Source organism: Harpia harpyja, chromosome 3 (assembly GCF_026419915.1).
Source record: "Harpia harpyja isolate bHarHar1 chromosome 3, bHarHar1 primary haplotype, whole genome shotgun sequence".
Classification (NCBI taxonomy): Eukaryota; Metazoa; Chordata; class Aves; order Accipitriformes; family Accipitridae; genus Harpia; species Harpia harpyja.
Window position 1 is genome coordinate 80117440 of NC_068942.1, and position 27090 is coordinate 80144529.

The 27090-nt window shown below is 58.5% G+C and overlaps 2 protein-coding genes across 15 annotated transcripts in view; both read left to right on the forward strand.

Annotated features, from left to right (window-relative positions):
- TRIM9 (tripartite motif containing 9) overlaps positions 1-11333 on the forward strand; it is a 69761-nt gene extending 58428 nt beyond the window's left edge. For 2 of the 14 annotated variants that reach the window (XM_052783635.1, XM_052783636.1), the window contains exons 8-13: positions 3080-3268; positions 5658-5699; positions 6395-6418; positions 7463-7766; positions 8527-8689; positions 11023-11333. In XM_052783635.1, coding sequence (XP_052639595.1) covers positions 3080-3268; positions 5658-5699; positions 6395-6418; positions 7463-7766; positions 8527-8689; positions 11023-11085 — 785 coding nt within the window. In that variant the 3' untranslated portion in view covers positions 11086-11333. The other 12 variants (XM_052783633.1, XM_052783634.1, XM_052783643.1 and 9 more) reach the window with 10 other exon arrangements.
- Positions 11334-14945: 3612 nt separating this feature from the next.
- Positions 14946-27079, forward strand: PYGL (glycogen phosphorylase L). The gene is made up of 20 exons (XM_052783632.1): positions 14946-15198; positions 16759-16860; positions 18494-18572; positions 18883-18986; positions 20361-20492; positions 20913-21024; positions 21107-21189; positions 22274-22417; positions 22575-22667; positions 22926-23072; positions 23663-23826; positions 23928-24042; positions 24286-24387; positions 24462-24609; positions 24723-24781; positions 25101-25242; positions 25409-25616; positions 25696-25830; positions 26406-26472; positions 26671-27079. The coding sequence occupies exons 1-20, from the start codon at positions 14956-14958 to the stop codon at positions 26857-26859; spliced, it is 2568 nt and encodes an 855-aa protein (XP_052639592.1). The 5' UTR covers positions 14946-14955; the 3' UTR covers positions 26860-27079.
- The last annotated feature ends 11 nt before the right edge of the window (positions 27080-27090 follow it).

Consider the following 27090-nt stretch of genomic DNA (forward strand, 5'->3'; position numbering starts at 1 on the left):
TGCTAGTCCTGGCACACAAGATCCTTATCCACAGCCTGTGGAAGTTAACTGGAGTCTTTCTTCTGCCTTCTGTGGGCTAGTGGGGAGTGAAATGTCTTGCAGGGTCTCAGCATCTGAAGAGAACAAGGATGAGAAGAGGGTAAAATTGTGTCTGGGCCTCTGCAGGCATGCCTCTGTGGTCCTGCCCAGCCGAACAGCCAAGGCGAGCCAGCCAGCACCGACAGGAATGTCCCACGGGAAGTCAGCACACGTGCGAGCCCACAGCAAGCTGCAAAGCACCTTCCCAGCTTATGGTGTGGCACGTCTTCTCCTGCTCATCCCAAAGGAAACTACGTTTTCCAGCTGAGGAAATTGCAGTTCACCCTTCAAAGCTGGTGCTTGGTGCCACTAGCAGGGCAAGGTGGCTCCGGGCTGGGAGAAGGTCTGAAGCCCTTTCCACATGCTGGGCCCTCTGGGGCTTCCCAGGGATGAAGATCCTCATCACCAGGACAGCCAAATGGCAGCAAGGGCTGCCATGGTCCTTACCTTGAACTGTGTCCTCTCCCTAGCTGATGTCAGGCTGTTTCACAGCCTTTTGCCCTGTCATGTCTTAACCAGTGCCTCCCAGGACCGTCACTGCAGGCTCCAGGGCACTGCGATGTGGAGCCTGCCTTAACCTCTCTGTTTCTTCAGCACCTGAATGAAGTTCAGCTGTAGGCTTGGAAATCAGTCTGGGAGAAAGTTTGCAAGGTGACCCTGTCCCAAGGCACAGGCAGCTTAAAATCTTGGCCGGTGGCAGGACTGCTCGGCTGTCCTCACCCCTGGCAGACCTCGGGTCTCCTCCTCCCTGGGCTGGGCAGCCCCAGTTCTCTTGGTCTTTCCTCATCCAGCAGATTTTCCAGCCTCTGGCCAGTCTCCTGCTGACTTCTTTGGGACCTGGTCTGTTGTCCTCCTGGCACGTTCCCATTTTCACCCTACCCAGGGTGGGTTGTTCCTTGGTGCATTCATGGCTGTGGCGAGAGCAGCTTCTGAGAGGCTTTGCAGAAGCCCCTGGCTCTGGTCTACTGGTCATGGTGGGATGCAAATGGTCGTTCCCAGGAACAGGCACCTAATGCACGGTGGCAAGGAACAGAGGAGGAGACCTCCCCGTTGCAGTGGGATTAGAGTCTGCAGGTGAGCTGGCTGCTGGGCTGCTTTTCTCTACAAGGATTTCTGAAATGGCTTCTGAGTCCCTCCGGTGTTGTTTCTTTCCGTGGGCTGTCCAACAAGCTGGATGGTGGGATGAAGGACCAACTGGCCCCAGGTGGAGATGGAGAAGAGATGCTCAGCAGTGCTGGAGGGGACTGTCCCTGCCTGCTCCCCAGGCCCAGATCTGCGCTCCTGGCTGGTGCAGAGGTTCGACCTCCCTCCTGCCAAAACCTGCTGCTCGTTCTCACCCTTCCCCAGGTCTCTTTGCCCACACCTTGGCCCTTCCATTGGGCTGCTTCGTGCCTTCAGCCACGCTCTCCTGGGCACGTGCTGCCTGCAGCCATGCGCTGAGAGCCAGCATGGGGGAAGAGCCATGTCTCCGCTCCCCCTTCTCTCAGCTGCTCCGAGTCTCCAGTTTTAGGCATGGCTGCAGAGTTTCAAGGCAAGCCTGCTTTTGGCTTCTTGTATCTTTGGTGAGACACGAGCCTAGAAGCAGAGGATCGGGGAGGAACACCTGGCTTGTCACACTCTGTGTCCTGCCATCCCCTCCCACGGGTTCCCAAACTTGGCCGACTCTGCCAGCACCACCAGCAGCCGCTCCCGGCCACCTCTGCCACCCTGGGGATGTGGCAAAGGGGCTTGGGCACCACAGCCTGAGAGCCCTTCCCCAGCCTAGTCAAGCACCAGAAGGTTTTATCTTCTTTCAAGCCCAGTTCCTCATCTGGGCCCCAGCTTTAAGTTCCTTACCAGCCGTGGAGTGACCTGCAGCAACAACCAGGGCTTTTTAACCGGCAGCTTTTGGAAAGGGGTGAACAACACAAGGGGAGATACGCTGCAAGGAGCTATAGGAACATAAGATGCTCGTTAGGGAGAGCCATCAGCCCAGGTAGTAGTTCCTCTCACTCTTGGTAGATGTTAGAGGGCACGTCCCTCCCTAACCTTGAGCTCCATTTATTGACCTGTTGTGCAATAATTTATCTAACCCGTGCCTGAACCCGCTGACACTCTTTGCTTCCACAGCCTCGCGCAGCAGCAAGTTGCAGAACTTACAATCCACTGTGCAAAGAAATGCTTGCTTTTATCTGTTTTAATGTGATTTCCAGCTCAATCCATATTTACAGCTGAGACAGGAAGGCTGGGGATACAGTGTCCAGGAGTTTACCTGGTTTGAATGTGTGGAGGATGGTGGATCCTACATTTTCATGTTAATATATCCCTTGACAAGGCTAGGGAAGAAATTGCAGAAGATGACCATTTGTGGTAGCGGGGAACGGAAACCAATGACCTGAGAGGTTCCCTCTACTCTGACATTTTGCTGTGAATCACATGAGTTAAATTCTTACTGTAAGGCTCAGATGTGTTTTGACAGGTACAAAGGGATACCAAGAACACAACATCCCGAACAACCTTTGAGTAAGGTGGGTGCTTGGTGGTACTTAGGGTAATATAGCTTAGTACAGCTCTGCAAAATGCCTTTCAGTGTTACCAACCAACTAGTTTTTACGCCACTAATTATTGTGCACAAAAAGGTATGAGATTTATTAAAGAACAATGGGAAGTGTGCATGGTAACTTGTGAATTTTTTTAGGTGCATTACTGTGAAGAGGTGCAGGACTCACTTTAAAGAAAAGCGTATTGAATTTGTCATGATGACATGGGAACATTCTGGAAGATGAAAATATGTTTATTGCCGATGCTGTCAGAGGCAAGGCTTTCCTGAAGGGTCTCGCTGGGTGGCACAGCACCAGACATCTCTGCTCCACGCACTGTACGCACACTCGCTGCAGCAAAGCAGGGTCCATGCGTGCCGAAGCATCTGTGCTCTGGTCCGAGGTCTGGTCTCGGGCGATGGAGTGACACCGTCTAGCAGACCTGATTTCTGATCTCTAGTTTGCATTGATCTTACGTTTAGACACGCAGTCAGAAGAACAGACCCTCCCTTTTCCAGTGCCTTTGGAAAGATCGCAGCTTCGTAGAATGAGTCCTTTCTCCTCCACCCTTAATCTACAACCCAGCTTCCCCGGGAGATCCTACTTTGAGCTAAGATCTTCGGCCCACCAGCTGAGCTTGCATTCTTCTTTACAGTCCCTGAATTCAGCCGGTGAGCTGACTGCCTCTGGCATTTCCTCTTGGTCTGTGCTTCTGGGCATCTCCAAAGTATTTGTTTGTTTTGTTCCGTTGTGTTTGTTTTTCCCATGACATGCGGATGGCAGGGGGAACTCCTTCTGTTTGTCAGTGGCCTGCTCCTGCCGCGGAGGGAGTTTCAGTGGCATAGTTCTCGTGGTGTTTTCATCTGTACGTACCAGCATGGGCAGTTTCAGGCGTGGGGTGACGAAGCAGCGCAGTAATTCCTTACGTGGGTGCTGTTCTTGGCAGGGCCGGCGTGGCTGAACCATTTCGCGCAGCCAGCCGGCAAAGCAGGTCCCTCATCTCTAGTTTGCATTGATCTTGTGTCTAGGGACAGTCAGAAGAACAGACCCTCCCTGGGAGAAACCCGTGGGGACATCTCGATGGTTTGCTTTCCCTATACAACCAGAAAACGCAGCCTCTGCTGTGAGATTTGTTCTGTGAAATTAGTCCGCTGAATTAAATCTAGACCCCTCTTAAGAAAGATGCAAGTCTAGATGCAAGCAAGGTCTAGCTAGGGCCAGCTCACAGACCCCTTGCAGTCTGGCTTCTTAAGACCCCGAAGATGTGGGCTCTCGTCCGCTCAGCTTTGAGCAGCGGGCTCGGCTTTTGCAAAACCAGACGTGATCGTATCAAAGTCTTGTTTTCTGCAGAGCAGAGGAAACCACTCCCGTGATACCTTGCTCGTCTGGCAGCACTCACAAGCGCTTTGCTTGCCTCCTTGCACCCGGTCCTCACGGGCTACGCTGGGACGTAGGCAGTACAGGCAGAATGAGTGACGGTATCGGGCAGCCAGGAAAGGAGCCACAGGCGCAGTGCATCTCCCAGAGCTGTTTTCTAACCAGTCTTTGCACATCTTCCGTTGCTAAAGATCCTGGGCCCTGATTCTTCCGCCACTCTGGATTTACACCACTCCATGGGCTCCAATGGAGTAATTTACGGCTTCCTCTGGTGTAAGCCCAGGAAGAATGGGGGCCCCCGATTGTTTGATTTCCATCCCATAACCCGGAATGAGGAATGCTGCAGCATGACCCTTGCCAGAATAACCGGGGGCCCTGCAACTTTCTTTTCTTTGTGCTTTTTATGTTTTTTTTCTCATCGTACTGCTGTGCGCTAATGGCTTGAACTCTGTTTTGTTATGGACGTTTCTTACTTTGTGTCCAGTGTACCAAGATCCACCGCGATGGCCATGAGCAATACTTGTGTGCGCAGTACGGAACTCTGCAGCCAGGGTCTGGGGTGGTGGGGCGAGGCAAAACGGGGTCCTGAACATGCCCATGTGTCCGTGCTGTTTCACACGCAGGTGAACTTGTATCGCAGCGATGTGCAGAGACCTTGAAAACCACTTTTTGAGTAGGGGCACGGGGCGCGATTCATTAAAACAGCCTCGGGAGGTGCTGCTTGGCACTCGCCAGCAGCATGGCACGGAGCGCAACTGCGGCCAGATGCTTTCCCACCAACACGCATGTCAGCGAGGTTGAAAAGCCTGCTTCCTTGCCAGAGGAGAGGTGAAAACCAGTCACAGAGCTAGACAGGGGTTTCCTTAAAATGCAGCACCCTTCATTGAATGCCTTCCCGTGCAGTGCCAACGTGGGGCTTCATGTTCCCCTCTCCTCCTGGTGAGGACAAGCTCCTGGATCAGTCCCCGGCTGCAGCCCGGCTCCCAGGAGATTCCCAGTTTGCAGCCAGCGGTCAGGCACAGCCCAGTCACAGGAGGATGAAGGGCACCCCGACGCACCCTGCCCGGGCAGCTGCGGTCGAATCTACAGCCCGGTGCCCTTTGGGTGCTAGCGGGGGTCTGAGGCCAGGCATCTGCCCCCAGGGACCCCCCCTCCTGCTCCGCTCCTGCCCAGATCGCACACACGGCCGGGGAGGGCTCGGTGGTCCCTATTCACTGGACACACCAGTGGCTGCTCTTTCGTCAGTCCCTGTCCTCCAAGGAGTGTTTTTTTTAAAAAAGAAGTGACTCAACCGAGAGTCAATCTAGAGAATACTTACCAAGCGGCCAAGATATTCCGCCAAGGCTAAAATTTCCTGCCTCTTTTCTGGAGGGAAGTCCAATGATTTGGCATCCCGAGCAGTTAGCAATCAGACGTGATACTCTCGAAGGCTGGGATGGGATCTGGCAGTGAAAGAGCAGATACTCCGCACTTCCCAGAGGTGAGACTCTCCAAAACGGCCAACGGTCCACACTCAAACTCACGGATCGTATTTGCGACCCTTCTCCATGCTCTCTGGCTTTTAATGAATCAGGCCTCCCGTGGCTGGCTGGATGCTTAGTTAATGGTTAAATGCTCATGAGTGTTTTTCAGGCGGTTGTTGTTTCTTAGCTGTCATGTGTGAAATGTAGTATCTCTTTATAGGATGCAATTTTGAAACACAAGGAACGCCTTACTCTCAATTAGGCAAGTATATTTATTACAATTAACTGGCACCTACTCCATGTTGCTAATCCTTTTTTCTTTTCTTATTTTTTTTTTTTTTTAATCTTTAACTTCTCTTTGGCGACCGAGCAGCATTTCTTGCACATACCCTGCTTGCAGGGCACTGTCGGATGTCATGGCAGTAGGCAAATTTGGAGGAGGAACGGTGATTGCCATATGATGTAAAAGCATTTTAAGTTTTTCCTCCGTATGATTTTAAAGAGAAGCCTGAAGTCAGTGCTCTGGAAGTGGCCCTGTAATTAAGAACTGATCCTCCTGCTCAAAGCAATACGTATTCCAGCTCATTAAGGGCACTCGAACGTGGGCCAAATGCCGAGGAGGTGATTAGCCCCTCTGCAGCTAATTGGAGCGAGTTCTGGTGGTAGCTGCCTGCCTGTCCCCTTCAGCCTGCCTGCAAGGTCAGGCCCGTTCATTCCCCCGGGAGAAGGAGCCCCGTGCCCAGCCCTGCGGGATTCCCTCCTCGGGAAGCTCGCACACCGTGCCGGCCGGCCTGCGCCCATCCTCGCTCCATCTCTCCCCACCTTTACGCAAAACGCTGAAAGGTCCGTGCGCTCGCTGGAGAAGCAGGCAAGCAGGAATTGTTTCTCGTTCCTTTCTTTACCCAACTTTACGTGCTGTTTTCTCTCCTGCATGCCTTTCCTTGGGATTGACCACAGTTGACATTAAAAAAATGGTGGCAGGTACGGAATTGCCTCCGTCAAGTTGCGAAAGTGGGGCACCCGCGTGCATGTGAGCTGTCTTGTGAAACGATCCAATAAATCGATGAATAAATCTCACCAGAGTGTTTTATTTTTCAAGCCGTATTTACTCCTGCAGGCGTGAGAGTGTTTTGTGGATGTATCAGTTCGTGTTTCAGTGACCGCTGGAGAAAACCACCTGGGGAACCGGGCTGGTGGCTTGTGAAACCCCGTGCCTCTGTCTTGTCGAGGACGTGACACTGTATCTGTCAGATTTGCAGTAACCAAGTCCCGTGCATTTAAACCAGCTGCCGTACCGAGTCGTGGAGGTTTTGGGGCATTTTCCAGCCTTCCCATGAGCTAGCTCTTGTCTTACGTGTGGCCGGTTGCTCCGCAGGGAGGTTTCTCGGTGTGACGTAGCATCTCTGTCAGTGTAGACCTTTGTATGTGCTTTTGGTTCCCAGGACTGCCAGCCCTCAAATACACACACAGTTTATCCGCTCACCCTCAGTCCCCTTCCCACGCCGGGCCTGACCCCGCAAACTGTTGCTTGCATGAATAACCTTTGGTCATAAGAGTAAGTTAGGTTAGCTGGAGCCTGGAGACCTGGCCGGGATCGCACGTCTCCTTCTGCTAGGGCCAAATTTTAGGAGATCGCGAGGATCCTGCGGGCTCGTGAGCTGAGACAGACAGACGGTGGGAGGGGACGGAGAAAGACAGACACCGGGGAGCAGCGAGAGCAAAACTCGTCTGAGTCCCGGCCATAAAACCTCAGCCACGCTGGCAGGCTGCAGCCGCGCGAGCTCAAAGCATCCCTCCGCGAGGGAAGGTGCCCTCCGTGAGCCCGCAGCCCCCCGCCGCTGTGCAGCTGCCCGCCCGCTTCTTGCTGCCGCCTCGGTGGGCAGCAGCCCGAGCCCCCGCCGTGCCTTCGTGCGACGTGTTGGTCCTGCATGCAGCATGCGCTGTTTTCGCGTCCGCTCCACGTGGCTCGGTCGCCGGCGGCTGCGCTCCCCGCCAGACTAACCTGATGTTGTTTGTGTATTCCAGTTGCTTGGTTTTCTTTCGATCCTGCCTCTGCCCATGCTGACATCATCTTTTCTAATGACAACCTGACTGTCACCTGCAACAGCTATGATGACAGGGTTGTGCTGGGGAAAACGGGCTTTTCCAAAGGGCTCCATTACTGGGAGCTGTCAATCGATCGTTACGATAACCACCCTGACCCGGCCTTTGGTGTGGCACGCATCGATGTCCTGAAGGATGCCATGCTGGGCAAGGACGACAAGGCCTGGGCCATGTACGTGGACAATAACCGGAGCTGGTTCATGCACAACAATTCGCACACCAACAGGTACGTGGTCTGGAACAGGGTCTTCCTCCCAGAGACCACAGCAATCGCAGTCCAAGTAAGAGCCCGTGGCTTTTCCAGCGGCGCCCACGGGAAGGGTGCCGTCGCTCCTAATCGCCTCTATTAGAGGACGCGCCCTCGTCCCAAGCGAAGGACAGTCCCTCCCTCCCTGGTTCCAATACTGCTCCGATATTCCTTCCCTGCCTACTGCGACTCTTTCCGTGCCGACTCTTCCCCCGAGCATGCGCGGCCCCACTCCCTTCCCGTTAACACCCAAAGCCTTGCAACTCATGCAACAAGAAAGCAGTGTTTGCCTTTATCCCCGTGCCACGGCTATTGCTCGCTTTCCCCGTGGGACAGTGGGGCTGGGGGCTTCAAAGCTTGCAGGGGGAGAGCCTGGTGTCACCTTCCTGCAGCCTCAAAGACCGTTCCCTGATGGGTCAGCAGGTTCCCTGATGGGTCTGCAGCTTTGCTCCCCAGGTCCACTTGCTTTCCCCCGCGGTTGTGTGGTTGCTGTGGCTGCTCACGTAGGTAGCTTTGGCCTCGGGGACATCACGGCAAGCGGAGGGCACCTCTGTGGGAGGCTTGAGAAGGAGGTGCCCAGGGGCTTGTGAGCGTGGCTGGGAGGGGTGCAGGTCATGGCCTGGCTCCCGGGTGAGCTGTGAAGTTCGGCATCGTCGGCCCTTGAGGTCCATGCCCTGAGCCGGGAGCACAAGGGACATGAAGCCACAGAGATGCTCTGACCTTCTTCTCGCCCCCGCAGAACCGAGGGTGGGATAACGAAAGGCGCCACGGTGGGAGTGCTGCTGGATTTGACCAGGAGGACCTTGACGTTCTCCATCAACGAGGACCAGCAAGGGCCTGTCGCCTTCGAGAACCTGGAGGGCCTCTTCTTCCCCGCGGTCAGCCTCAACAGGAACGTGCAGGTACGTGCTTTGACCGTGCTCTCTGGAGCACCGCAGCGGCATACCCTGCGGCTGCGCTTGCTGGCAGGCTCCCTCCAATGCTGCTGTCACTGCAGCGTGTGTCGATGCTCAGCAGCATGGGGACTTTGTGGAGTGGGGAGGGCTCTCCTGCAACAGGGGTGGCTTGGAAAGAGCTAAACTTACACCCTAAACCACCCGCGAGTCTCTAAAATCAGGACGGGCCTTCCTGCAGATGCAGCTGCTGCATCCGTCTCCCCGCTCCAGGTTTCTCCATCAAGGCTGCTGAAGCACCAGCGTTCTCCAGCCCTCCCTGGTCGATGGGGTTTGACAACTCCGTTTCGTCATACTACCCCACAAGAGCCTCACCAGCTCTTACAGCTCTCCCGGGACCCAGATAGGAGCATTACCAGGGAGAAGGGCACCTTTTAAAGCCTGTTTTCCCCTGGGGAGTTTCAAACCCTTCTTCTCTCCCTCTCTCCCAAGCTCTCAGTTCTCCTGAACATCACCAAGCGGTGGCTCCCTGGGCCTAGCCGGTATTTTCATCTTTTCATTTTTCTTCTCACTAATCTCATCCCTGCTATCCTCTCCCCCAACAAGTCCCCCGTGTTCACCAAGCCTGGCTTTGGCACATCCACTCTACCACCGCTTGCACCTCCAGCACTGCACAAGTGCCCGGGCACATCCTAGGACACGTTGCACATAACAGATGACCTCAGGGTTTCAGGTATTTTGGCACGGTCTTCTGCAGTGGATCTCAAAGGCATCACCTCCGTGCAAGGGCAGAAGCACCGCGTGGCCTCTGGAAATTAGGGATCCGTGCATTAGGGCATGCTCTGCTATGTTGTCCATTGGGATGCAAGGCGTGCTGTGCTCTGGTACCAAGGCAGTGACAGTTTTCCAGCAACACTGGAGCTGGAAAGACTGGAAAGACTCCTGGCAGACCAGGAGCAGAGGTTGATCGGTACCATCGCAAACCCCAGGAGCATCCCTGCCGGAGTGTCCCAGTGTTTAATTAGGAGACATTAAAGAAGCGCATCTTGTCTGCCCTGTTTTCAGAGGTTGCTGTATTAATTTGGTGTGGTAAAAACCGACCTGCTTTGTGATGGGTTTAGTTCCTACCACAATCTTCTACACAGCCCTGAAAGACGAAAGCGTTTCTAGAGCCCCTCTGCTTTCTGACAGTTCTCTGGGCAAGGCAGAGCTTAAATCCCCTGACAACAGAGAAGTCCCATGGGATGCTGATAAAAGGCTGCTAATAAACCCAAGCCATTCATTATCCTTCTTCAAACGTGTATGAGTAATTAAAAATGACTCTAATTAGGAGGGAAATAATTGTATTTTAGACAAAGTTTTTTATAAATCTGTATCTGAAGGAGAAAATGCTGCTGTTCTCATAAAAGAAGGAATTGTGCTTTCCTCCCAAATTAAAGCATTTGTGGAGGGAACTGAATTGTCCCTGCGCAGCTCCTCGGTGCCTCTGTGGGCATTTGCAGGACCTGGCCCCTTGCCCGCTCAGTCTGTACAGGCGGAGCCTGCCCGTATCCCTTGTGGACCAGGGTTTTCGTGGACGCAGTGAGCATCAGGTCCCTGGTATTTCTTTCGCTTTCCCTTTGTCCCTATGTTGCAGTCTCTGCCGCGTCTCTCCCCATCCCCGGATGATGCCGGGCCGAGACCTAGCTCCCATTTTCATAGAATCATAGAATGGTTTGGGTCGGAAGGGACCGTTACAGGTTGCACTTGAGCATCCCCCCACGCCGTAGCATGGCCCTGCCCCAGCATCCTGCTGCTGCTCGGCTTCCCCACCGCAAAGGTCCTTCCTCCCACCGGCAATCGGCCACGTCCCCTCCGCTGTACCGCCCGTGCTCAGCTCGGGGGCTTCTCAGGGGTCTCCTTCTGTACTGAGCAGCTTCAGTGTCCTTCAGGCCCCTCCATACCCTTTTGTCCATCCCATCTGCAGAAAGACTCAACTGCTGCCGTGTCCCCCCTCTCTGACAGCTGGCTGTTGGATTTGTCTGCAGCCGGCTGGGAATGTTTGGGGCTTGGTATCCCTGGTACTTCACGCTGGAGCTGTGTAGGGGATCCTGGCGGTGCAAACAAGTCGTGAAGCAGCAAGATGGAGCCACCACCATGGTCCTGGTGATGGCCTTTCCCACCCACCCCAGGCCCCCGGTGCAGTGGGGCAGGAGGAGCGATGGGCAACGTCTCTGGCCGCATCCTGCCTCTCCCCGGGTGCTGCTCCTGCCCTCCCTGGGGACAACGTGCCGGCTGCCGTGCCGTGGGCTGTCCCGCCAGGCACGGAGGGATGCAGGTGAGCCCCGTATCTCTCATTGCAGGTGACGCTGCACACCGGTCTGCCGGTCCCCGAATTCTACGCTTCGCGCTCGGCCATGCCGTGAGGATGCTCCCGGAGCCGGCTGCCTCTTCTCGAGACGAGAGGAGCCAGCCCGTTCCCTCCTGCGGGACGAGGCCGGCTGCCGAGCCGACGGGTCCCTGCTCGGCCGCCGGCCGGAGACGGGGAGGCAAAGCGGGAAGGAAGAACCTGGCTTTTGGCCATCTCTGGTCTCCACCCTCCCGCACTGTCCTGTGTGTGTGCGCGCTTCGCTGTTTAGCTCTTTTTGGCTGATGAAGTACCTAGGTAGCCTGAGATGTCCCTCTGTGTCCGCTTTTAGGTTTGGTTTTATTGATTTGAGTTGGGGTTTCGGGGAGGGGGCAGTTTTGTCTCGTTTGGCAGAGCGCTTTCCCCTCCCACGCTGCGCCGGGGGGGTGGCCGGAGGGACCGAGGAGGGATCCCCGCCACGGGAAAGCTGTCGCCCACGCCAGCCCCATTACTTTGCAGGATATTTCTTTCCCCCGTGGCCTTTCTTGCAGAGTGCCCTCGGTCATGTGTAGCGGTGGGTCCTGGATTACCAGTCAGTCTCCGTGTCCTTACCAAAACACCCAGCCCTGTCCCTTGTCCCCCTGAGGCGTTTCTGTGGGGTGCAGCGGTGGGGCAGAGGGGCGGCTGCCCTGTCCCCGGGTGCTCCGGGCTCCCGGTGCTCTCCCCCAGCTCCCCACAACCCGGCGCTGGCACGCGCGCCACAGCCATACACCGGAGAGCCCTCGCCCGGCTCTTTGGAGATTAGCGTTTATTTTTTTATAGTTGCCGTATAAAGCCTAGCCTTAAATACTAACTGATAGTGTCCTTCCGTTCACCGGAGAATTCATTCTGCAGTGAGGGTCTGACGGGGAGCCCGGGGATGGAGATGGAGATGGGGATGGGGATGGGGATGGGGACGGGGATGGGGATGGAGATGGGGATGGGGATGGAGATGGGGACGGGGACGGGGATGGGGATGGAGATGGGGATGGGGAGGAAGGAGAGCTGGCCACAGCCCTGCCACGCACTCAGGAATACGCGCCCGCTGCCCTGCCTGCACCTGCTGCCGGCAGCAGTTCCCGTCAGCCTCCACTCCCTACCCTGACTTTCTGGTAATTCAGAGGCAGGAGAGGAGCGGGAGGTCGTGGGCGCCGTGCCCGGTGCCAGCCCCCGTTCCCGGTGCCAGCCCCCATTCCCGTGCCGAGGGCGCCTGCATGCGCATGTCCCCGCGCTTCGCTTTTCGGTCCCTCGCCTTCTCCCGGCGTGGCTGGCGGAGCTGGGGGAGGCAGCGGTGTCGCTGCCGGGTGGGTGCCAGCGTGCCCAGCCTGGCCGGAGAGCTGCAGCTCATCGATCCGGGGTCGGGTGGGATGCTACGGGAGTACCGGTCCAGCAGAAAGACCAGTGTAAATAGACCATTCCCTTCCAGCGTGCCCTCCTCTAGGACGGTCCCATTCGCTCCCTTGTTGCTCTAGTATTAAGTTTACCTAATTTATTGGATGGGTGCTATCTTGTTGACTTACACCGAGGAGTTTCTCTCAGCTGCAGGAGAGCCGTGTTGCGGGACAACGCCGAGCAGCTCTTTGGTGAATTCCTGACGAGCCCCCGTGGCCGGCTCACCCGGGGCTCCTCTCTCAGCCGTTATCCCCCGTTCTTTAGGATGTTCATGGTGCTTATTAGACTCCCAGTGATTGTAAGACGTCGTCCCCCTGTACCGCGATGATAGCTGCATACAGCCGCTGTACTGAAGAGAAGTGTCATGTTTGCTGTTCTAATAAAGGACTTTTATGAGAGAAGGGCAGAGCTTCCCAGAGCATCTCTGCGCCGCTACAGCCCCTGGCTTCGGTTCCCATCTTGTCCCCGCTGGTGCGGGTCACCGCCATGCACTTCACATCCCTTCCCTGTCCCCATCGGGGAGTTTGGGGGGGCTGAGAGATGGTCTTGGATGCCGGGGAGCCGGGATGTAAGGAAGGAGGGATGGCATCTGGCTGGAGGGAGGAATTACCTAGGCTGGATACAGAGCAGCATCTCCCCGGGGGGACAAGCCGCTGCATCCCCAACACCAGCCCCTGCCTGGAGACCCACCCAGGATCAGAGATGGTGGCAAGGACCAGGTGGGGAAGAAAGATAAAATGATAGAAATCACAATATGTCAAGAAGTGGAACAGCCCAGCGCTGTTGTGATGCAGTGCTGGCAACATTAAAATCCCTTGCGGGGGGGGGGTCTTTCTTCCAGAAACAGGGGCAAACGCTAAGGAATGAGCGGTGCCGGGGCCATTTCCGAAGGAAAGGCAAGGACGGTTCTCCCAGGGGCCTGAGAAGGGCTCGCTGTTGGGATATTGGTGCCTGCTCTACGTTTCCTCAGAGTGCCTCAGGAGAGGTTTTCAACGTGAGGCCTCTGAGCTCATCATGGGCTCGAGTCCAGGGCTAAAGGAAAAAAAACGCTAATGCACTGCATTAAGTGCATTTATGTCTCAGAACGATGCTCGTCCCTTCCAGAGAGGGAATGTGCCCAGGACACCGGAGATACGGGAAATTGCATCCTCCCTGCAGCAAGTAAAACCCAGCCTGTAAGTCCTGCACCAGGGGGGAGGGAAAAACCCCAGGGCCAGAGGACACCCACCGCCCGGGGACGGGCCCCGGAGACGAGGGCAGAGCCGCTCGCCAGCTGCATCCCGGCTCCCGACTTCCAAGAGAGCAGCGCCGGAGGTCTCGGGCTGCCCAAAGCCACCCAGGGCTCTGCTCTTGGCAGCTCTCGGAGCACTTTGCACGGCGCCATTTGCGTGGCTGCAATTTCCACCTGCGTTGGAGGACAGGTCCTGAACGTGAAATACCTGCTCTACGCACCGAAGCCCTGTCTGCTCCGTCTGGCAACTACTGGCGGGGAAACCATGCCCAGGTCTTCCGCCGGGACCATAATCCTTCGATTTGCCCTGTGAAAAACCAGAAGATGGGTCACATTCCTGGGTTGGTTTTTTTCCCATGTTGCACATGTGCAGTTCGGGTCGGTTCCTAAATCTTTGGTGAGCCGCCGCAGGCCTTTGCTCGGCGTGGAACCTGGTGCCGCTCGGTCCCACCAAGGGTGACAGTCGGGGTGCTCAGGTCACGCGTGGCCCGGCCGGCCCGCAGGGTTCTCTTGCTTTTCTGCTTCGTGCGGTTTAGCTTTGCAGAACTGGGCAGGGAAAACACTCAAGGCTGGAAAGCCTGCGTGGGCATGGCTGGAGGAAGAGGAAGAGGTGTTGCGTTGTACGCTCCCAGCGGCGATTCTTGCCCTCCGGAGGAACCGGAGGCAGGACACGGCAGGCAGCCACGGAGCCCACCCGGAGCGATCCCAGGCCGTTTTCCAGAGGGATCGAGGAGAGGGGCAGAGAAAAGTGAGGAGGCGAAGGGAGAGCGGGCTAGGGGAGACGGCTGCGAGGGAGGAAAGCAGGGGAGGAATGCGGGAAGGGCGTGACACCGTGACACTTCCCATCTGAGCCAGGAAAGCGGCGTTTCCCTCCGGGAAAAGGTCTCGAGCGGGCCCGGACACCCCCCCCACCCACCCACCCCACGCCGCGGGCCGGGCCGGGGGGGAATCCCTGCGTGGGGCGGTGCTGCGGCTCTCGTTCCCCCCCCCGCCCCGGCTCCGTGCCCACCCACCCCCTTTTGCGCATCCCCGGGTGGCGGGGCACGCCGGTCCCGCCCCACGAGTGGGCGGCCCGTGGGGCTGGCCCGTCCCCGGTTCCCTCCCCCGGGGGCTCCGCTCCGGTAGCCCGGCCCCGGGGCGGAGGCGGAACCCGGTGCCGGTTGCCCAGCCCCGCTGCCACGGCAGTGTGTTGTGTGTGGTACCCCCCCCCCCCCCCAACCCACCCACGCACAAACATATCCCCCCCCACACACCCACACGCTTCGCGTCCCCCGCAGCCCCGCCGGGATGTCGCGACCGTTGTCGGACCAGGAGCGGCGAAAACAAATCAGCATCCGCGGGATCGTGGGAGCCGAGAGCGTGGCCGAACTCAAACGGGGTTTCAACCGGCACCTCCACTTCACCCTGGTCAAGGACCGCAACGTGGCCACCCCACGGGACTACTACTTCGCCCTGGCCCACACCGTGCGGGACCACCTGGTGGGACGCTGGATCCGCACCCAGCAGTATTACTACGAGAAAGACCCCAAGGTGGGAGCGATGGGGGGGGGGGGTGCTGGGGTCGGGGGGGGGGGGCGGCCACGGGGACACCCCGGTCCTTGCGGGGCAGGGGGTGGAGGGCGGTGGTGGGAGTTCGGACGGCCGTCGTAACCCCACGGGTGCGAAGCCACCCTCTGCGAACGCTCCGTGGGAAAAGGGAGAACGGTGGGAGGGCTCGGATTCTTTTTTTTTTTTTTTCCTTGGGTTGAGGGATATTCCCTTTAACTTTGCCGAGCGGAGGGGACTGGACTTTAACGAGCGAGGCCACTGTCCTTTGCTTTGCAAAACAAACAGAGCGCGGCTTGGCCGGGAGCTGGGTGCAGGGCACGGGAACAGCGTTTATTGTCCCGCGGCGCTGGCGTGGGTGCGGTCTACCATAAGCAAAGCCTTCTAGGGTGAATTAGTCAAAAGGCTTAAAACGAAGCCGGGGCTAGCCGCAAGCAGGCCTCCTTTAAAATAGGCGCAAGCCTAATCCGTGCCACAGCGATCCCGAGCGGGAAGGATCCGGTTTGTGCAGGAGTTGCCGTCCTGCCGCTCATCTCCGCCGGCTTGTACCGAGCGCGGGGCTCCGGCTGCCGGGGGGATTAAGCAGTAATCCCCTCCTGACACCTGGACGGCCCTGTCGGTTCCAATTTCCTCCCTGCGAGGGTGCCCATGCCAACGCCTCGCTGGGACCCTGCCAGCCCCTGGTAGCTCAACTCCCCCCCTCGTGTCGCGTAGGGGTGAGAAAAAAAGATGAGCCTCTTCCAGGGCTTGAATCTGGGGACTCTCCCGTATAGCCGAGCCGTGCCGGGTGCCATCCGCCCGGCGTCACCGCTTCCAGCTCCGCTGGGACCAAACCGGTAAGCCCAACCGATCCTGCCCGGCACATCCCTTCGCCAGCACGACCCCGCGCAGGTCCTGGGGAAACGTGTCAAGTCAGCGACTTCCTCCGGCCTAAATCCTTCCTTAAAACCTGCCGGTGCTGACGCCAGGGAATGGCTTACACAAGCCTCTGTGTTATCGGCCGCATCCTGCACCCGTCGTGTCGGCGAGAGGGGAGGCGAGAGCATGCGGTGCTCCTGAGACCGAAACCCCCCCCCGGGGACGGCAGAGGAAGCCGGTGTCCCCGCGGCTGCCGCACGCGTCCGGCACCGGCAGCTCGCTCGGTTTTGCGGTTGCGTTGCAGCTCGGGGTGACGTTAGGAAACATCTCCTTTTTTAAAGTTTAACTTCGTACCGCCACGGCCACCGCTATGCTCGGGGTGACCATCCTGGAGCTGTCCCTGCTCTCGGACAGGGTGTTCTGTCTAAACAAAACCGCTTCGGCGCTATCCTCTTCCCAGCTTGGGAAATAGCAGCGGCAGGAGATAAGGGGCTGCAGGGCACGGCCGCCTCGGGGCCCCCGAGGAGCTCCAGCCCTCAAATTCCCAGTACAAACCACCCTGCTGTGTTGAGAGTCAGGGTTTTTTTTCCTCTTGCTTCGAGATAACAACCGATAGCAGCTTCTGGGGTCCAGAGGAGCCTCCTCCGGCCCCAGGGAAGGTGACCGGCGGGTGGTTTTCTCTTTCAGAGGATTTACTACCTCTCCCTGGAGTTTTACATGGGGCGGACGCTGCAGAACACCATGATTAACCTGGGGCTGCAGAACGCCTGCGACGAAGCCATCTACCAGGTGAGCATCGCAGGGGTCAGCGCGGACCCGGACCGGGAGGGCTCGGTGCTCTCCGTATCCCCATGTTTTACTAAACCGTGCCGCAAACCGCTCCTTGAGCCGCAGGCGATACCTGAGGAAACTCACGGTTGTATATATGAGGCTGGTAATAACTATAAGCAATGGCGGAGGGGAATAAAACCTTGGCCTAACTCAACCCTGGCCTGGCGCTGGTACCGCGTGGCAATCGGGTTGTCGAAGGTTTTTGGGTGGCTCCTTTCACCTTTCACTCTTTTCACCTTGCGCTTGCACCACTTGCATGTACGCCGTTGTACGTGGCTGGGGTGACTGCACAACAGCCAGAGCAGCTTTCGAGCAAATGCGTTCGAAGGCGAGGAACTTATTTTGGGGGTTTTTTTTTGTATTTTTTTAATCTGTTGACCTTGCAACGTGGAGGGCAGCTTGGCTGGGGGTGAGGGTGGAGGGGAAGAGCCTGGGATGCTGCGTGGTGGTAGCCTGGGGAAGCAGAAGGTGCAAGGTTATTTGGGAATCATCCTCTTTGCAGCGATGGCAGGTAAAGCTGTGAGGGAAATCCTCCTTACTGCATACACTGAGCTCCCCGGACATAAATGCCGAACGTTTCTAAAATAAAATGTTTGGTATAATACAAATCACTTCTTAAAATATTTCTGGGCATTCAGGGCTGCCGATGAAATTCAGAGCTGTGCAGCCTAGTGCCACGAAACACCGGCGAGGCCGCGACCGGTGCTGGTGCTCCCGGACTTGTCTGTGACCGTCCGGTTTGGGAGAAGGTGCTGCCCGCTTACGTGTGAGCGGTGCAGGGTCCGGCCCTCCCACGTGGGTGACCACGGGACTGGGGCCATCCCCGCTTGCTGTGACCGTGGGACACCGGGGGGACATCGGACCAAGGGATTTCCATGGGAAAAGGTAGCTCAGCCCTGACAAGGCACCGTCTTATTTCCCGCTGAGCTGCCCGAGGAGCTTTGCATAGGCAAAACCTCTTCCTCCCACAGCATCCCAGGCTGGAAACTTTAAATTTCCTTGTAAAAGTGGTGTAGCTGCTTCTCTGGGTGTCTCTGTTAAAGGGTGATGCCTGGAGGCAGGGGGACGGGCACCCGGGTGCCTGCCCCAGGAGGATGGGGGTGCTGGGGGAGCAGGAACACGGTACCTGCCCCTGCGGGGCTGCAGCCGTGGGGCTGGGGCGTGGAGAGAGGGAACGAGCCCTGGGAGACCGGCCTGAAATATCTGGGACCACGAGAGCAGTGCCCTGGTTATGGGTGGGTGCCCCCCACCCCCAGGAGCTCGTCCACGGCGAGGTCGAGGGCGCGTGTGTCCCGTGTAAAGGCTGGCGGAGGGACTTTAAACACCGGAGCCGGTCCCTGCCGTGGCGTGGAGCAGCAGCGGAGGGAGAGAGGGGCTGCTTTGGGTGCAAATCACAGTGTCCCACCTGCGGGGATGGGTCTTGCAGGGTCGGGTGCCTTTTCCACCCTTCCCGGAGCCCACCTGCAAGGAGGGACAGCAGCGGTGGGCGCCGGGCAGCACCCAGGGGTGCGTGCCAGCAGTCCCTCCATCTCCACGGGGCTGGGCACTCTGAGAGTCTCCAGCCCCATCGCCTTCTCCTTCTCGGCTGTAGCTCGGGCTGGACATGGAAGAGCTGGAGGAAATCGAGGAGGACGCCGGTCTCGGCAACGGCGGTCTCGGCAGGCTTGCTGGTGAGTGAGCCCCCCCCCGAATGGTCTCGTTGCCTGGGTGGTGGGGTACAGCTCCAGGGGCTTTGCATCTGCTGCAGGGGAGTACCTAAACCCGGAGGGATTTATTGCTCCAGCCTTTCCAGCACAGGGCGAGAGGTGCTGGGTGGCCGGCGAGCGAGCAGCAGCGGCTGCTGGCCCCGGCTTGTGTCGCTGTGGGGCGGCTGCTCCCATGCTGCCATCGGCTGTCCGTGGGGAGAAGGACCCGCTGTCTCCCCGAGGTTCCTGGGTCCCCGGGGAAGCACAGCTCACTGCTTCCCTCTCTCCATGGCAGCCTGCTTCCTCGACTCGATGGCGACGCTGGGGCTGGCAGCCTACGGCTACGGCATCCGCTACGAGTACGGCATCTTCAACCAGAAGATCCGGGACGGCTGGCAGGTACGGACAGGGGCGAGCAGCTCTCGCCTTCCCCCGGCACAGCCGAAGCCCCGAGTCCGTCCTCCCCCTCAGATCAGGCCAAGATCGGGGTGTACAGATTGCTCGGAGACCGCTGGAGCCAGAGTTGGTGCTGTGATGTTTAAAACTTGTCAGATGTTTTCTCAAACAAGTTTAACTTCTTAAACCGGTGCAAGCACATAGCATCCCTCCCTGCGGCAGGGAAGCTCGTCTTTCATCCCAGCTGGCTCCGGCACGCGGGGCTGGGGATCAGTCCGGTGTCACGGTTCCCGGTCAAGCCCGTTAGTGGCTCGGTGCAGCGGCACGGAGGGGAGGGGATCTGCCTCGCAGGACGCCCCACTAATTAGCAAAAAGCTGCGAGTCATCAGCGTGACAACCTTTCCTCCCAAGACGGGTTTGTGGCAGATGCCTGCCCACATAGCGGGGACGTGAGCCGTATCCTCGCCGGGAGCGGGACCCCTTTGTGGGGCTGTTGTAGGAGCAGAGAGCTCCGTGCTTCCACCTCTCCATGGCCACGCGGAGCAGGCGAGGATGGAGATGTCGCGTCCCTGCTCCTCGCGGGGTGGGGATGGTTTCGCTGAGGTGGTACAGGGATGGTGTGGGGAGGTCTGGGGGAGGCCAGATCCAGCCCCCCAGCCCGGCTCTGCTGCTCAATGCTTGGGTTAAAGCATCAGAGGCTGGGAGAGGCTGGTTTGGAAATGCAATGGAAAACATCGTGTGTATCAGCAAAACCCCTGGTGGGAGGCAACCCCGGATACCCAGAGGGACCTTCTGAGCATCTCCAAAAAGCTGTTTCTACAGCCAGCAAGTGGATGCCTTTCCTCCTCGGCACTGTGAGCTAGCGATTCCCTGCCTGCTGCATCCTAACAGGGCTCATCTCCTCTGACCCTCACACATCACACCTGCCGCCCAGAGCTCTGACCCAGCCGCGCCAAAGGCGATGTCTAACCCGGGGTCTCCCCGTAACAGCCCTGCTGGGCTAGGGAACGAGCCCGCTTCGTTAGCCAGCCTGCAGGCTGAGATGGAAACTCCAATTAAGAGGGCTAATGCCGTCTCGGTCGCAGCATGATGGTGTTAGCGGTGCGCTAAGGGAAATGTTGCTTTCACCCCCACCTCCTCATCCCCATCCATCACCCCTGCGGCAGGGAGACCCTGGGGTTCAGGGTGGTCTGTGCAGAGCCCTGCCTCCGGGCTCACCCTCCGGCACCAAAATCCAGGCTAAGGGCAGACAGACTCCAAAGCATCCCATTTGCCAGGAGCAGCCGGAGCCTTTCCCGGCCATCCTCCGATGTGACACAACCCGGGGAGGTCCCCGGGGCTGGGTGGCCCCGTCACCGCTCTCGCTCCCTTTGGCAGGTGGAAGAAGCCGACGACTGGCTCCGGCACGGCAATCCCTGGGAGAAAGCCCGTCCCGAGTACATGCTGCCCGTGCACTTCTACGGCCGGGTGGAACACGCTGCCGCCGGTGCCAAGTGGGTTGACACCCAGGTACGGGGCTGGGGTGCAGCTGGACGTAGGGATGGGGACAGGTTTTTGCTGCTTCACATCTGCAGCCAACCTCTGAAATACCCAAAAGCACCTCCAGCAGGCCTGCGTGCAACGCACAGCCCGGCACGACGGCTTAAATTAAACTTCTCCTGACGCTCGCAAGCCTCTCTCCATTCCCTGAGCGCTTCTGGCAAACACAAGCCGCCGGGCAGACGCAGGGAAGCCGGGGTATCCCCGGGGCAGGGACTGGGGATACCAAGCACATCCCCACGCATGCAACCCCGAGAAGGTGGATGCAACCCTGAGCTCCCTCCTCCAGGAGGGTCCGTGGGGTGGGAGGGCTCCGGTGGGGCAGGGGGTACGTGGGGGGACACCAGGCGGGGACGCAGCCCGGCTCCGGCTGCCCTGCCGATGTCTTAGGTGGTGCTGGCGCTGCCCTACGATACCCCCGTGCCCGGGTACATGAACAACACCGTCAACACCATGCGCCTGTGGTCGGCTCGGGCACCCAACGACTTCAACCTGCGGGACTGTAAGTGGGTGCCGGCGGGGTGCCACGCGGGACGGGGCGCAGGGGGGTCCCGCGCCCTCCTTATCCCTTTTCTCTTCCCCAGTCAATGTCGGAGACTACATCCAGGCCGTGCTGGACAGAAACCTGGCGGAGAACATATCCCGTGTCCTCTACCCCAACGACAACGTAAGTCGGGATGGAGGAGTGTCTCTCTTTTAGGGATGGCTAAAGATTGGGGAGCAGCCCCTCTCGCCAGGACACTGCAGAGGTGTTTTAGGTGTGTTTCAAGCCGCCTGTAGCGCTTGGATGGGGATTGCTGCCTCTCGCCAGCGCTGCCCGGGGCTGCAGCAGAGACGAGTCCGTTCCCTGGGCAAATCCATGCTCAGTGCGGTAAAGGGGAGTGAGTAGGAATGAGCACGTCCTGCTGCAGAAATGTTCCTCGAGTTTCAAAATCGAACATGAAGGCAAACTGATGAACACTGCTGGCATTTTCCTGCCTGTCCCTTGCAGCCCAGGACCGGAGATTGTGCCTCAAATTGCCCTTTGCATCCCAACCTCTTGCTGCGGGTGTTCTTGCAGAGCTGCACGCTGGCTGGCACGGAGGCACGATGGGATGTACAGCCTTTCCCTGGCCACAAAACAAGCTGCGGAGCAGGGGAGAGCGATGAAGGGCGGCTCTCCTTGCTCTGCAGCCTGTTTTGGGCAGGCCCTGATAGGTTCTTTTCCCATTTAATCCTACCCAGCCTGGTGAGCAGAGCTGGGAGCACCACAGCTCCGGTGGTGAGGTTGCAGATCCTCTCTCGCAGACCGGCAGGTTGATGTTTTATGCTGCATGAATGGTGGTTTTCATTTTTGTCTTAGAAATAGCTAATACAGCCCCTGTGGCTTTCCTTCCCATTGCCCCAGTATCTTTTTTTGCAGCCAAAATTTTCAAACCAGGGCACTGGGGAGAACAGTTTTCCACAATGCTCGGGGTGGGGGGGATTTAAACCTCGGTTTGTAGCAGCACATCTCAAAACCCCTGTGCTGAAAGCTGGGAAGTGAGAAGACATCAGGGGTTGATCTGGTGCCAAAACCAGCGCTGGGGGAGGCACTGGGGGGTCCCGCCACGCCGTGCGGTGGATGTGTGCCGGCGTGGGTCCCCGCACGGCAGGGAGCCCCGGGAAGGCACAGCTCCTCTGGCACAGACGTGCCTGGGCAGCGCGGTGCAATCCTGCAGCACGGTGCAATCCTGCAGCGCGATGCAATCCTCCCGCTCCTCTGCTCGCAGTTCTTCGAGGGGAAGGAGCTGCGGCTGAAGCAGGAGTACTTCGTCGTGGCTGCCACCCTCCAGGACATCATACGCCGCTTCAAAGCGTCCAAATTCGGGAGCACGGAGAGTGTCCGAACCGTGTTTGATTCCTTCCCCGACCAGGTACGAGCCAGGGTTGCTCTGACGTGTGCCTTGGAGCTCGTTTCAACACCTCCCAGAGGCACACCCAGGGCCAGAGGGGTTTTGGGGACCCCCCCATGGGTGCCTGGCTGGCTTGCGCAGTGGGGTGCCCACGTGTCCCCCCCTGCCCTCCCCACAGGTTGCCATCCAGCTGAATGACACGCACCCTGCCATGGCCATCCCTGAGCTGATGAGGATTTTCGTGGACATCGAGAAGCTGCCGTGGAATAAGGTAGGGACACCCGACCTGGCCCCTGGGTGCCCTCCGCTTGCGCCCACCCTCCCGCCCACCCACAGCGGAGGAGCTGGGGAACCAGTTTTGCTGCTGCTGGTGGCCTGGGCGGCTGCTGGTTGGGTTGAACCGGCATGGACTTGAAGGAGCCGGTTTGGCCATGCTGCTGGCCGCTGCGGGAGAACCGTGTGTGGGTGCTGGCACCCACCCGGGGCTGCCTCCACCCTCGCCGCTCAACACCGGCTCTCCCCGCGGCAGGCCTGGGACATCACCAAGAGGACTTTCGCCTACACCAACCACACGGTGCTCCCCGAAGCCCTGGAGCGCTGGCCGGTGGACCTGGTGGAGAAGCTGCTCCCCAGACACCTGCAGATCATCTACGAGATCAACCAGAGACACTTGGATGTAAGTGCCTTGGGACGGCGCAGGAGCCCTCTCCGGAGAGGGGGACGGGGGTGGCAAGCGTTGTGCTGTTGGGATTAGGGGAACGCACAAACCGATGATGTTGGGTATGTGGCCGGCTGGTTCTAGCTGCTATTTTGGGAGGTTGGTGTGTAGGAAAAGCCCTTCCCACCGGTCTGTTGGCATCCCGCAGTTAGCGGCTATTTTAAAGACTTCACCCATTGCTTACCAACTTCCCTGTTGGCACTTCTTTGCTCCCTAAATGCTGAATTCATCCTGGAGAAGGATGAGGTTGGGGGTACAAAGGTGATGGTGGTTTGGCCCCCTGGTCTGGCAGCACAAAGCTGGCCAAGCATGTGCCCACAAGCCCCTCTCCGTGGGGGCTTGGGGGGTCCTTCTGTCCAGAGAGATCCGTGCTGGGGAAGGGCATCCCTCGGAGGGGGTTTGCACCGTCACTCTGGAGTAAAAAGCCACCGCTCTGGCTGGTGTTGAATGCACCGGGGACATCTCTGCGGCCCCCTCTTTGGGAGCCATCGGGTGGGACATCCCTAAACATCGGCACCGCTCACCACCTCTCCCGCCTCCACCGGCAGCACATCGCGTCCCTCTTCCCTAACGACGTGGACCGGCTGCGGAGGATGTCCCTGATAGAGGAGGGAGGCACCAAGAGGATCAACATGGCCCATCTCTGCATCGTCGGCTCCCATGCCGTCAACGGCGTGGCGAAGATCCACTCCGAAATAGTCAAGACTCAAGTGTAAGCGCGGGGAGGGAGGGGGGATTGGATCACCCTCGGCTTGGAAATGGTGGTGGTACCAGGTGGGTGAGCCTGAAGCTGTGCCCTCCTCGTCCTCTCAGCTTCAAAGACTTCGCAGCGCTGGAGCCGGAGAAGTTTCAGAACAAGACCAACGGCATCACCCCGCGGCGCTGGCTCCTGCTCTGCAACCCCGGGCTGGCGGAGCTCATCGCAGAGGTAACGGCGTGGGGGGGAGCGCGCTGGTCCCCGGCCCTTCCCGACCCCAGGAACGCTGTCCCCGGGGAATGCCACTCCAACCTCAGCCGTTTACATCTTTTTAAATGGTCAAGCTCTGTTCGCATCTCACCCCAGTCCCCCCCGCTCCCGCTTTCCAAGCGCCGTTGGCTTTGCCGGGCGGGAGCAGCGTGCCGGCTGAAGGCGGCCGCCCGCGGTCAGCGCGTGCCTGCGTTCCTGTTGCAGAAAATCGGGGAGGACTACGTGCGGGACCTGAGCCAGCTGACAAAGCTGCACGAGTTTGTGGACGACGACCTCTTCATCCGGGAGGTGGCCAAAGTGAAGCAGGTGAGGGGTGCGGGCATGGCGGTGGCGGGGGGAACGCAGGTTTGGGGGCTGACGTGCTCCCTGCCCTGACCCAGGAGAACAAGGTGAAGTTCGCGCTGTACCTGGAGAAGGAGTACAAGGTGAAGATCAACCCTTCCTCCATGTTCGACGTGCACGTGAAGAGGATCCACGAGTACAAGCGGCAGCTGATGAACTGCCTGCACATCGTCACCATGTACAACCGTAAGCCACCGCGCGCCCCAAGGGGACGGGCTTCCCTGGGGCTGCACGAGCATCCTTATCCCCTGGGACTGCGGCTAAAACAGAGGGTGACACCGCACTGCTGTCTTCTCCAGGCATCAGGAGGGATCCTGCGAAGCTGTTTGTGCCGAGGACAGTGATCATTGGGGGCAAGGTAAGTGGGGTCAGGAGTTTCAGGCATTTGGGAAGAAGTCCTCGAAAATGCCCTAGGGGATTTGGGTGCAGATGTTCTCGTGGGGTTGCATCCCCGAAGCCCTCTGGGAAGCCCTGAGGCAGGACGTGTTGGCTTCAACCCAAGCAAGGTTCTGCTGCCTATGGACATGAAAGCCCCCAAAAACTTGGTGGCACAACACGAGTTGGATGAGGGATGGGAGCAGGGCTGAGCGGGTGCTTCCCTGGGCATGTGGGGGCTGCGTGCTCCTCTCCTGCCTCTGGCACCAGCCCTCCGGGCTCACCCGTGGCTTTTCTCCTAGGCTGCCCCAGGATATCACATGGCTAAAATGATCATCAAGCTCATTAACACTGTGGCTCAGGTGGTGAACAACGACCCCGTTGTGGGGAGCAAGCTGAAGGTCATCTTCCTGGAGAACTACAGGGTCTCGCTGGCAGAGAAAGGTAGCCCACGGGGGGCACGCTGTGGGGAGGGGATGTCCGCTTTGTGGCTGTCCACCTGCCCATGGCTCCATCACTGCGAGACAGCAGATCTAAGGTCTTTTGGCACGATACAACCCCAAAGCTGGTCACCGTGAGCCCCCCTTGCATCCGTGTGTTTTGTTGGCAGTGATCCCTGCTACCGACCTGTCGGAGCAGATCTCCACGGCGGGCACCGAGGCGTCGGGTACAGGGAACATGAAATTCATGCTGAACGGAGCTCTGACCATCGGCACCATGGATGGAGCCAATGTGGAAATGGCCGAGGAAGCCGGAGAGGAAAACCTGTTCATCTTTGGCATGAGGGTGGAGGATGTCACGGAGCTGGACAGGGAAGGGTGAGGGCTGGGGATGCTGCGGGGGTGCTACCGTGGGCAGCCGGAGCAGCACCATCTCATATCGACCCTTCCCTACCAGGTACAATGCCCAGGAGTACTACGACCGGCTCCCCGAGTTGAAGCAAGCCATTGACCAGATCAAAAGCGGCTTCTTCTCCCCGAAGGAGCCTGACCTCTTCAAAGATGTGGTCAACATGCTCTTCCACCATGACCGGTGAGGCCTGGGATGCCATCCATCCCCTGGGTTGGGTCTCTCCACCAAACTCCCCGTGGCTGGGCAGAGCAGCCCCCTGCACCAACCATCCATCCTTTGGCTGATAAGTTCCCGTTTTCTGGCCCTGATGTTGCGCACGTGGAAGAGCGACTGATGCTCCATGGGCACAAAAGGTTTTCCATGTACGGCACTTCACGCTTGCCACGTTAAAGCCTGGGGTACATTAAGGCCAAGACACATTTGGGTGTGCAGCCCTCGCCAAATGATAGATGCTTTTAGGTATCTCAAGGGCTTTCCTGGCCGGAGCATTAAGTAGCCAAGGCCCGTGGGCATTTGCATTGGGGAAATGTTTTCCCCGTGGGGCCGTGGTACAGCCCGTGCCGCAGCACTCGTGGGCTTGCAGGGCTTTGTACAAACAGGGCCTGGGGAGGATGAATTTGTCTGAAAAGTTTGTTTTGGAGGAAGCTCCAGATCCGGCAGCCCGAGCCCTGTGTGCTGCAGCCACCGGCCGCTGCTGCGTGCTCCCACCTACGCATTTCTGCTGTCAGTGACTCCCCCTTTCTTTGCCGCTACAGGTTTAAAGTTTTCGCAGATTATGAGGCTTACGTCAAATGCCAGGAGAAGGTCAGCGAGCTGTACCTGGTGAGTGCCAGCCTGGGGATGCGGCGGGGGAGCTGTGATGGGGGCACAAAATCCCATCCCGGAGAAGGGGTCTGGTGGGGCTGTGGACGTAGATGGGTTCCTGGCGAGGAGGTTTCTGGCTGTGCTGCTGCAGGGGGTCCAACTTGGCACCCATGGGCGCAAGCCTCCGGCCGCACCGTCCCACCGCTCTCCTTGCAGAACTCCAAGGCATGGACCAAGATGGTCATCAGGAACATCGCGGCGGCCGGCAAGTTCTCCAGCGACCGCACCATCAAGGAGTATGCCCGAGACATCTGGCACGTGGAGCCCTCCGACCTGAAGATCCCGCCGCCCAACGAGCCCCGGGATGCGGCCGAGGACAAGACCCTCAATGGCACGGCGGCGTAGGGGCACGGAGCTGCCGCCGGCCGGAGCCGGGGGACGTGAGCACGTGCGCTGTAAAATTGTCTCTGCTGTCTAGTCTCTATGTTGCTGTTGCTAGCTTTCCTACGGACGGGGAAGTGTGTGGGGGGGTGGATTTTTATAACCTAAGTGTTGTGCAGAAAGTGAAACCATGTCACCTGTTGCTTGCATAGGTGCTAAAAATAAAAGTGCCATTGGAGTCCAAGGGGCCGTTTG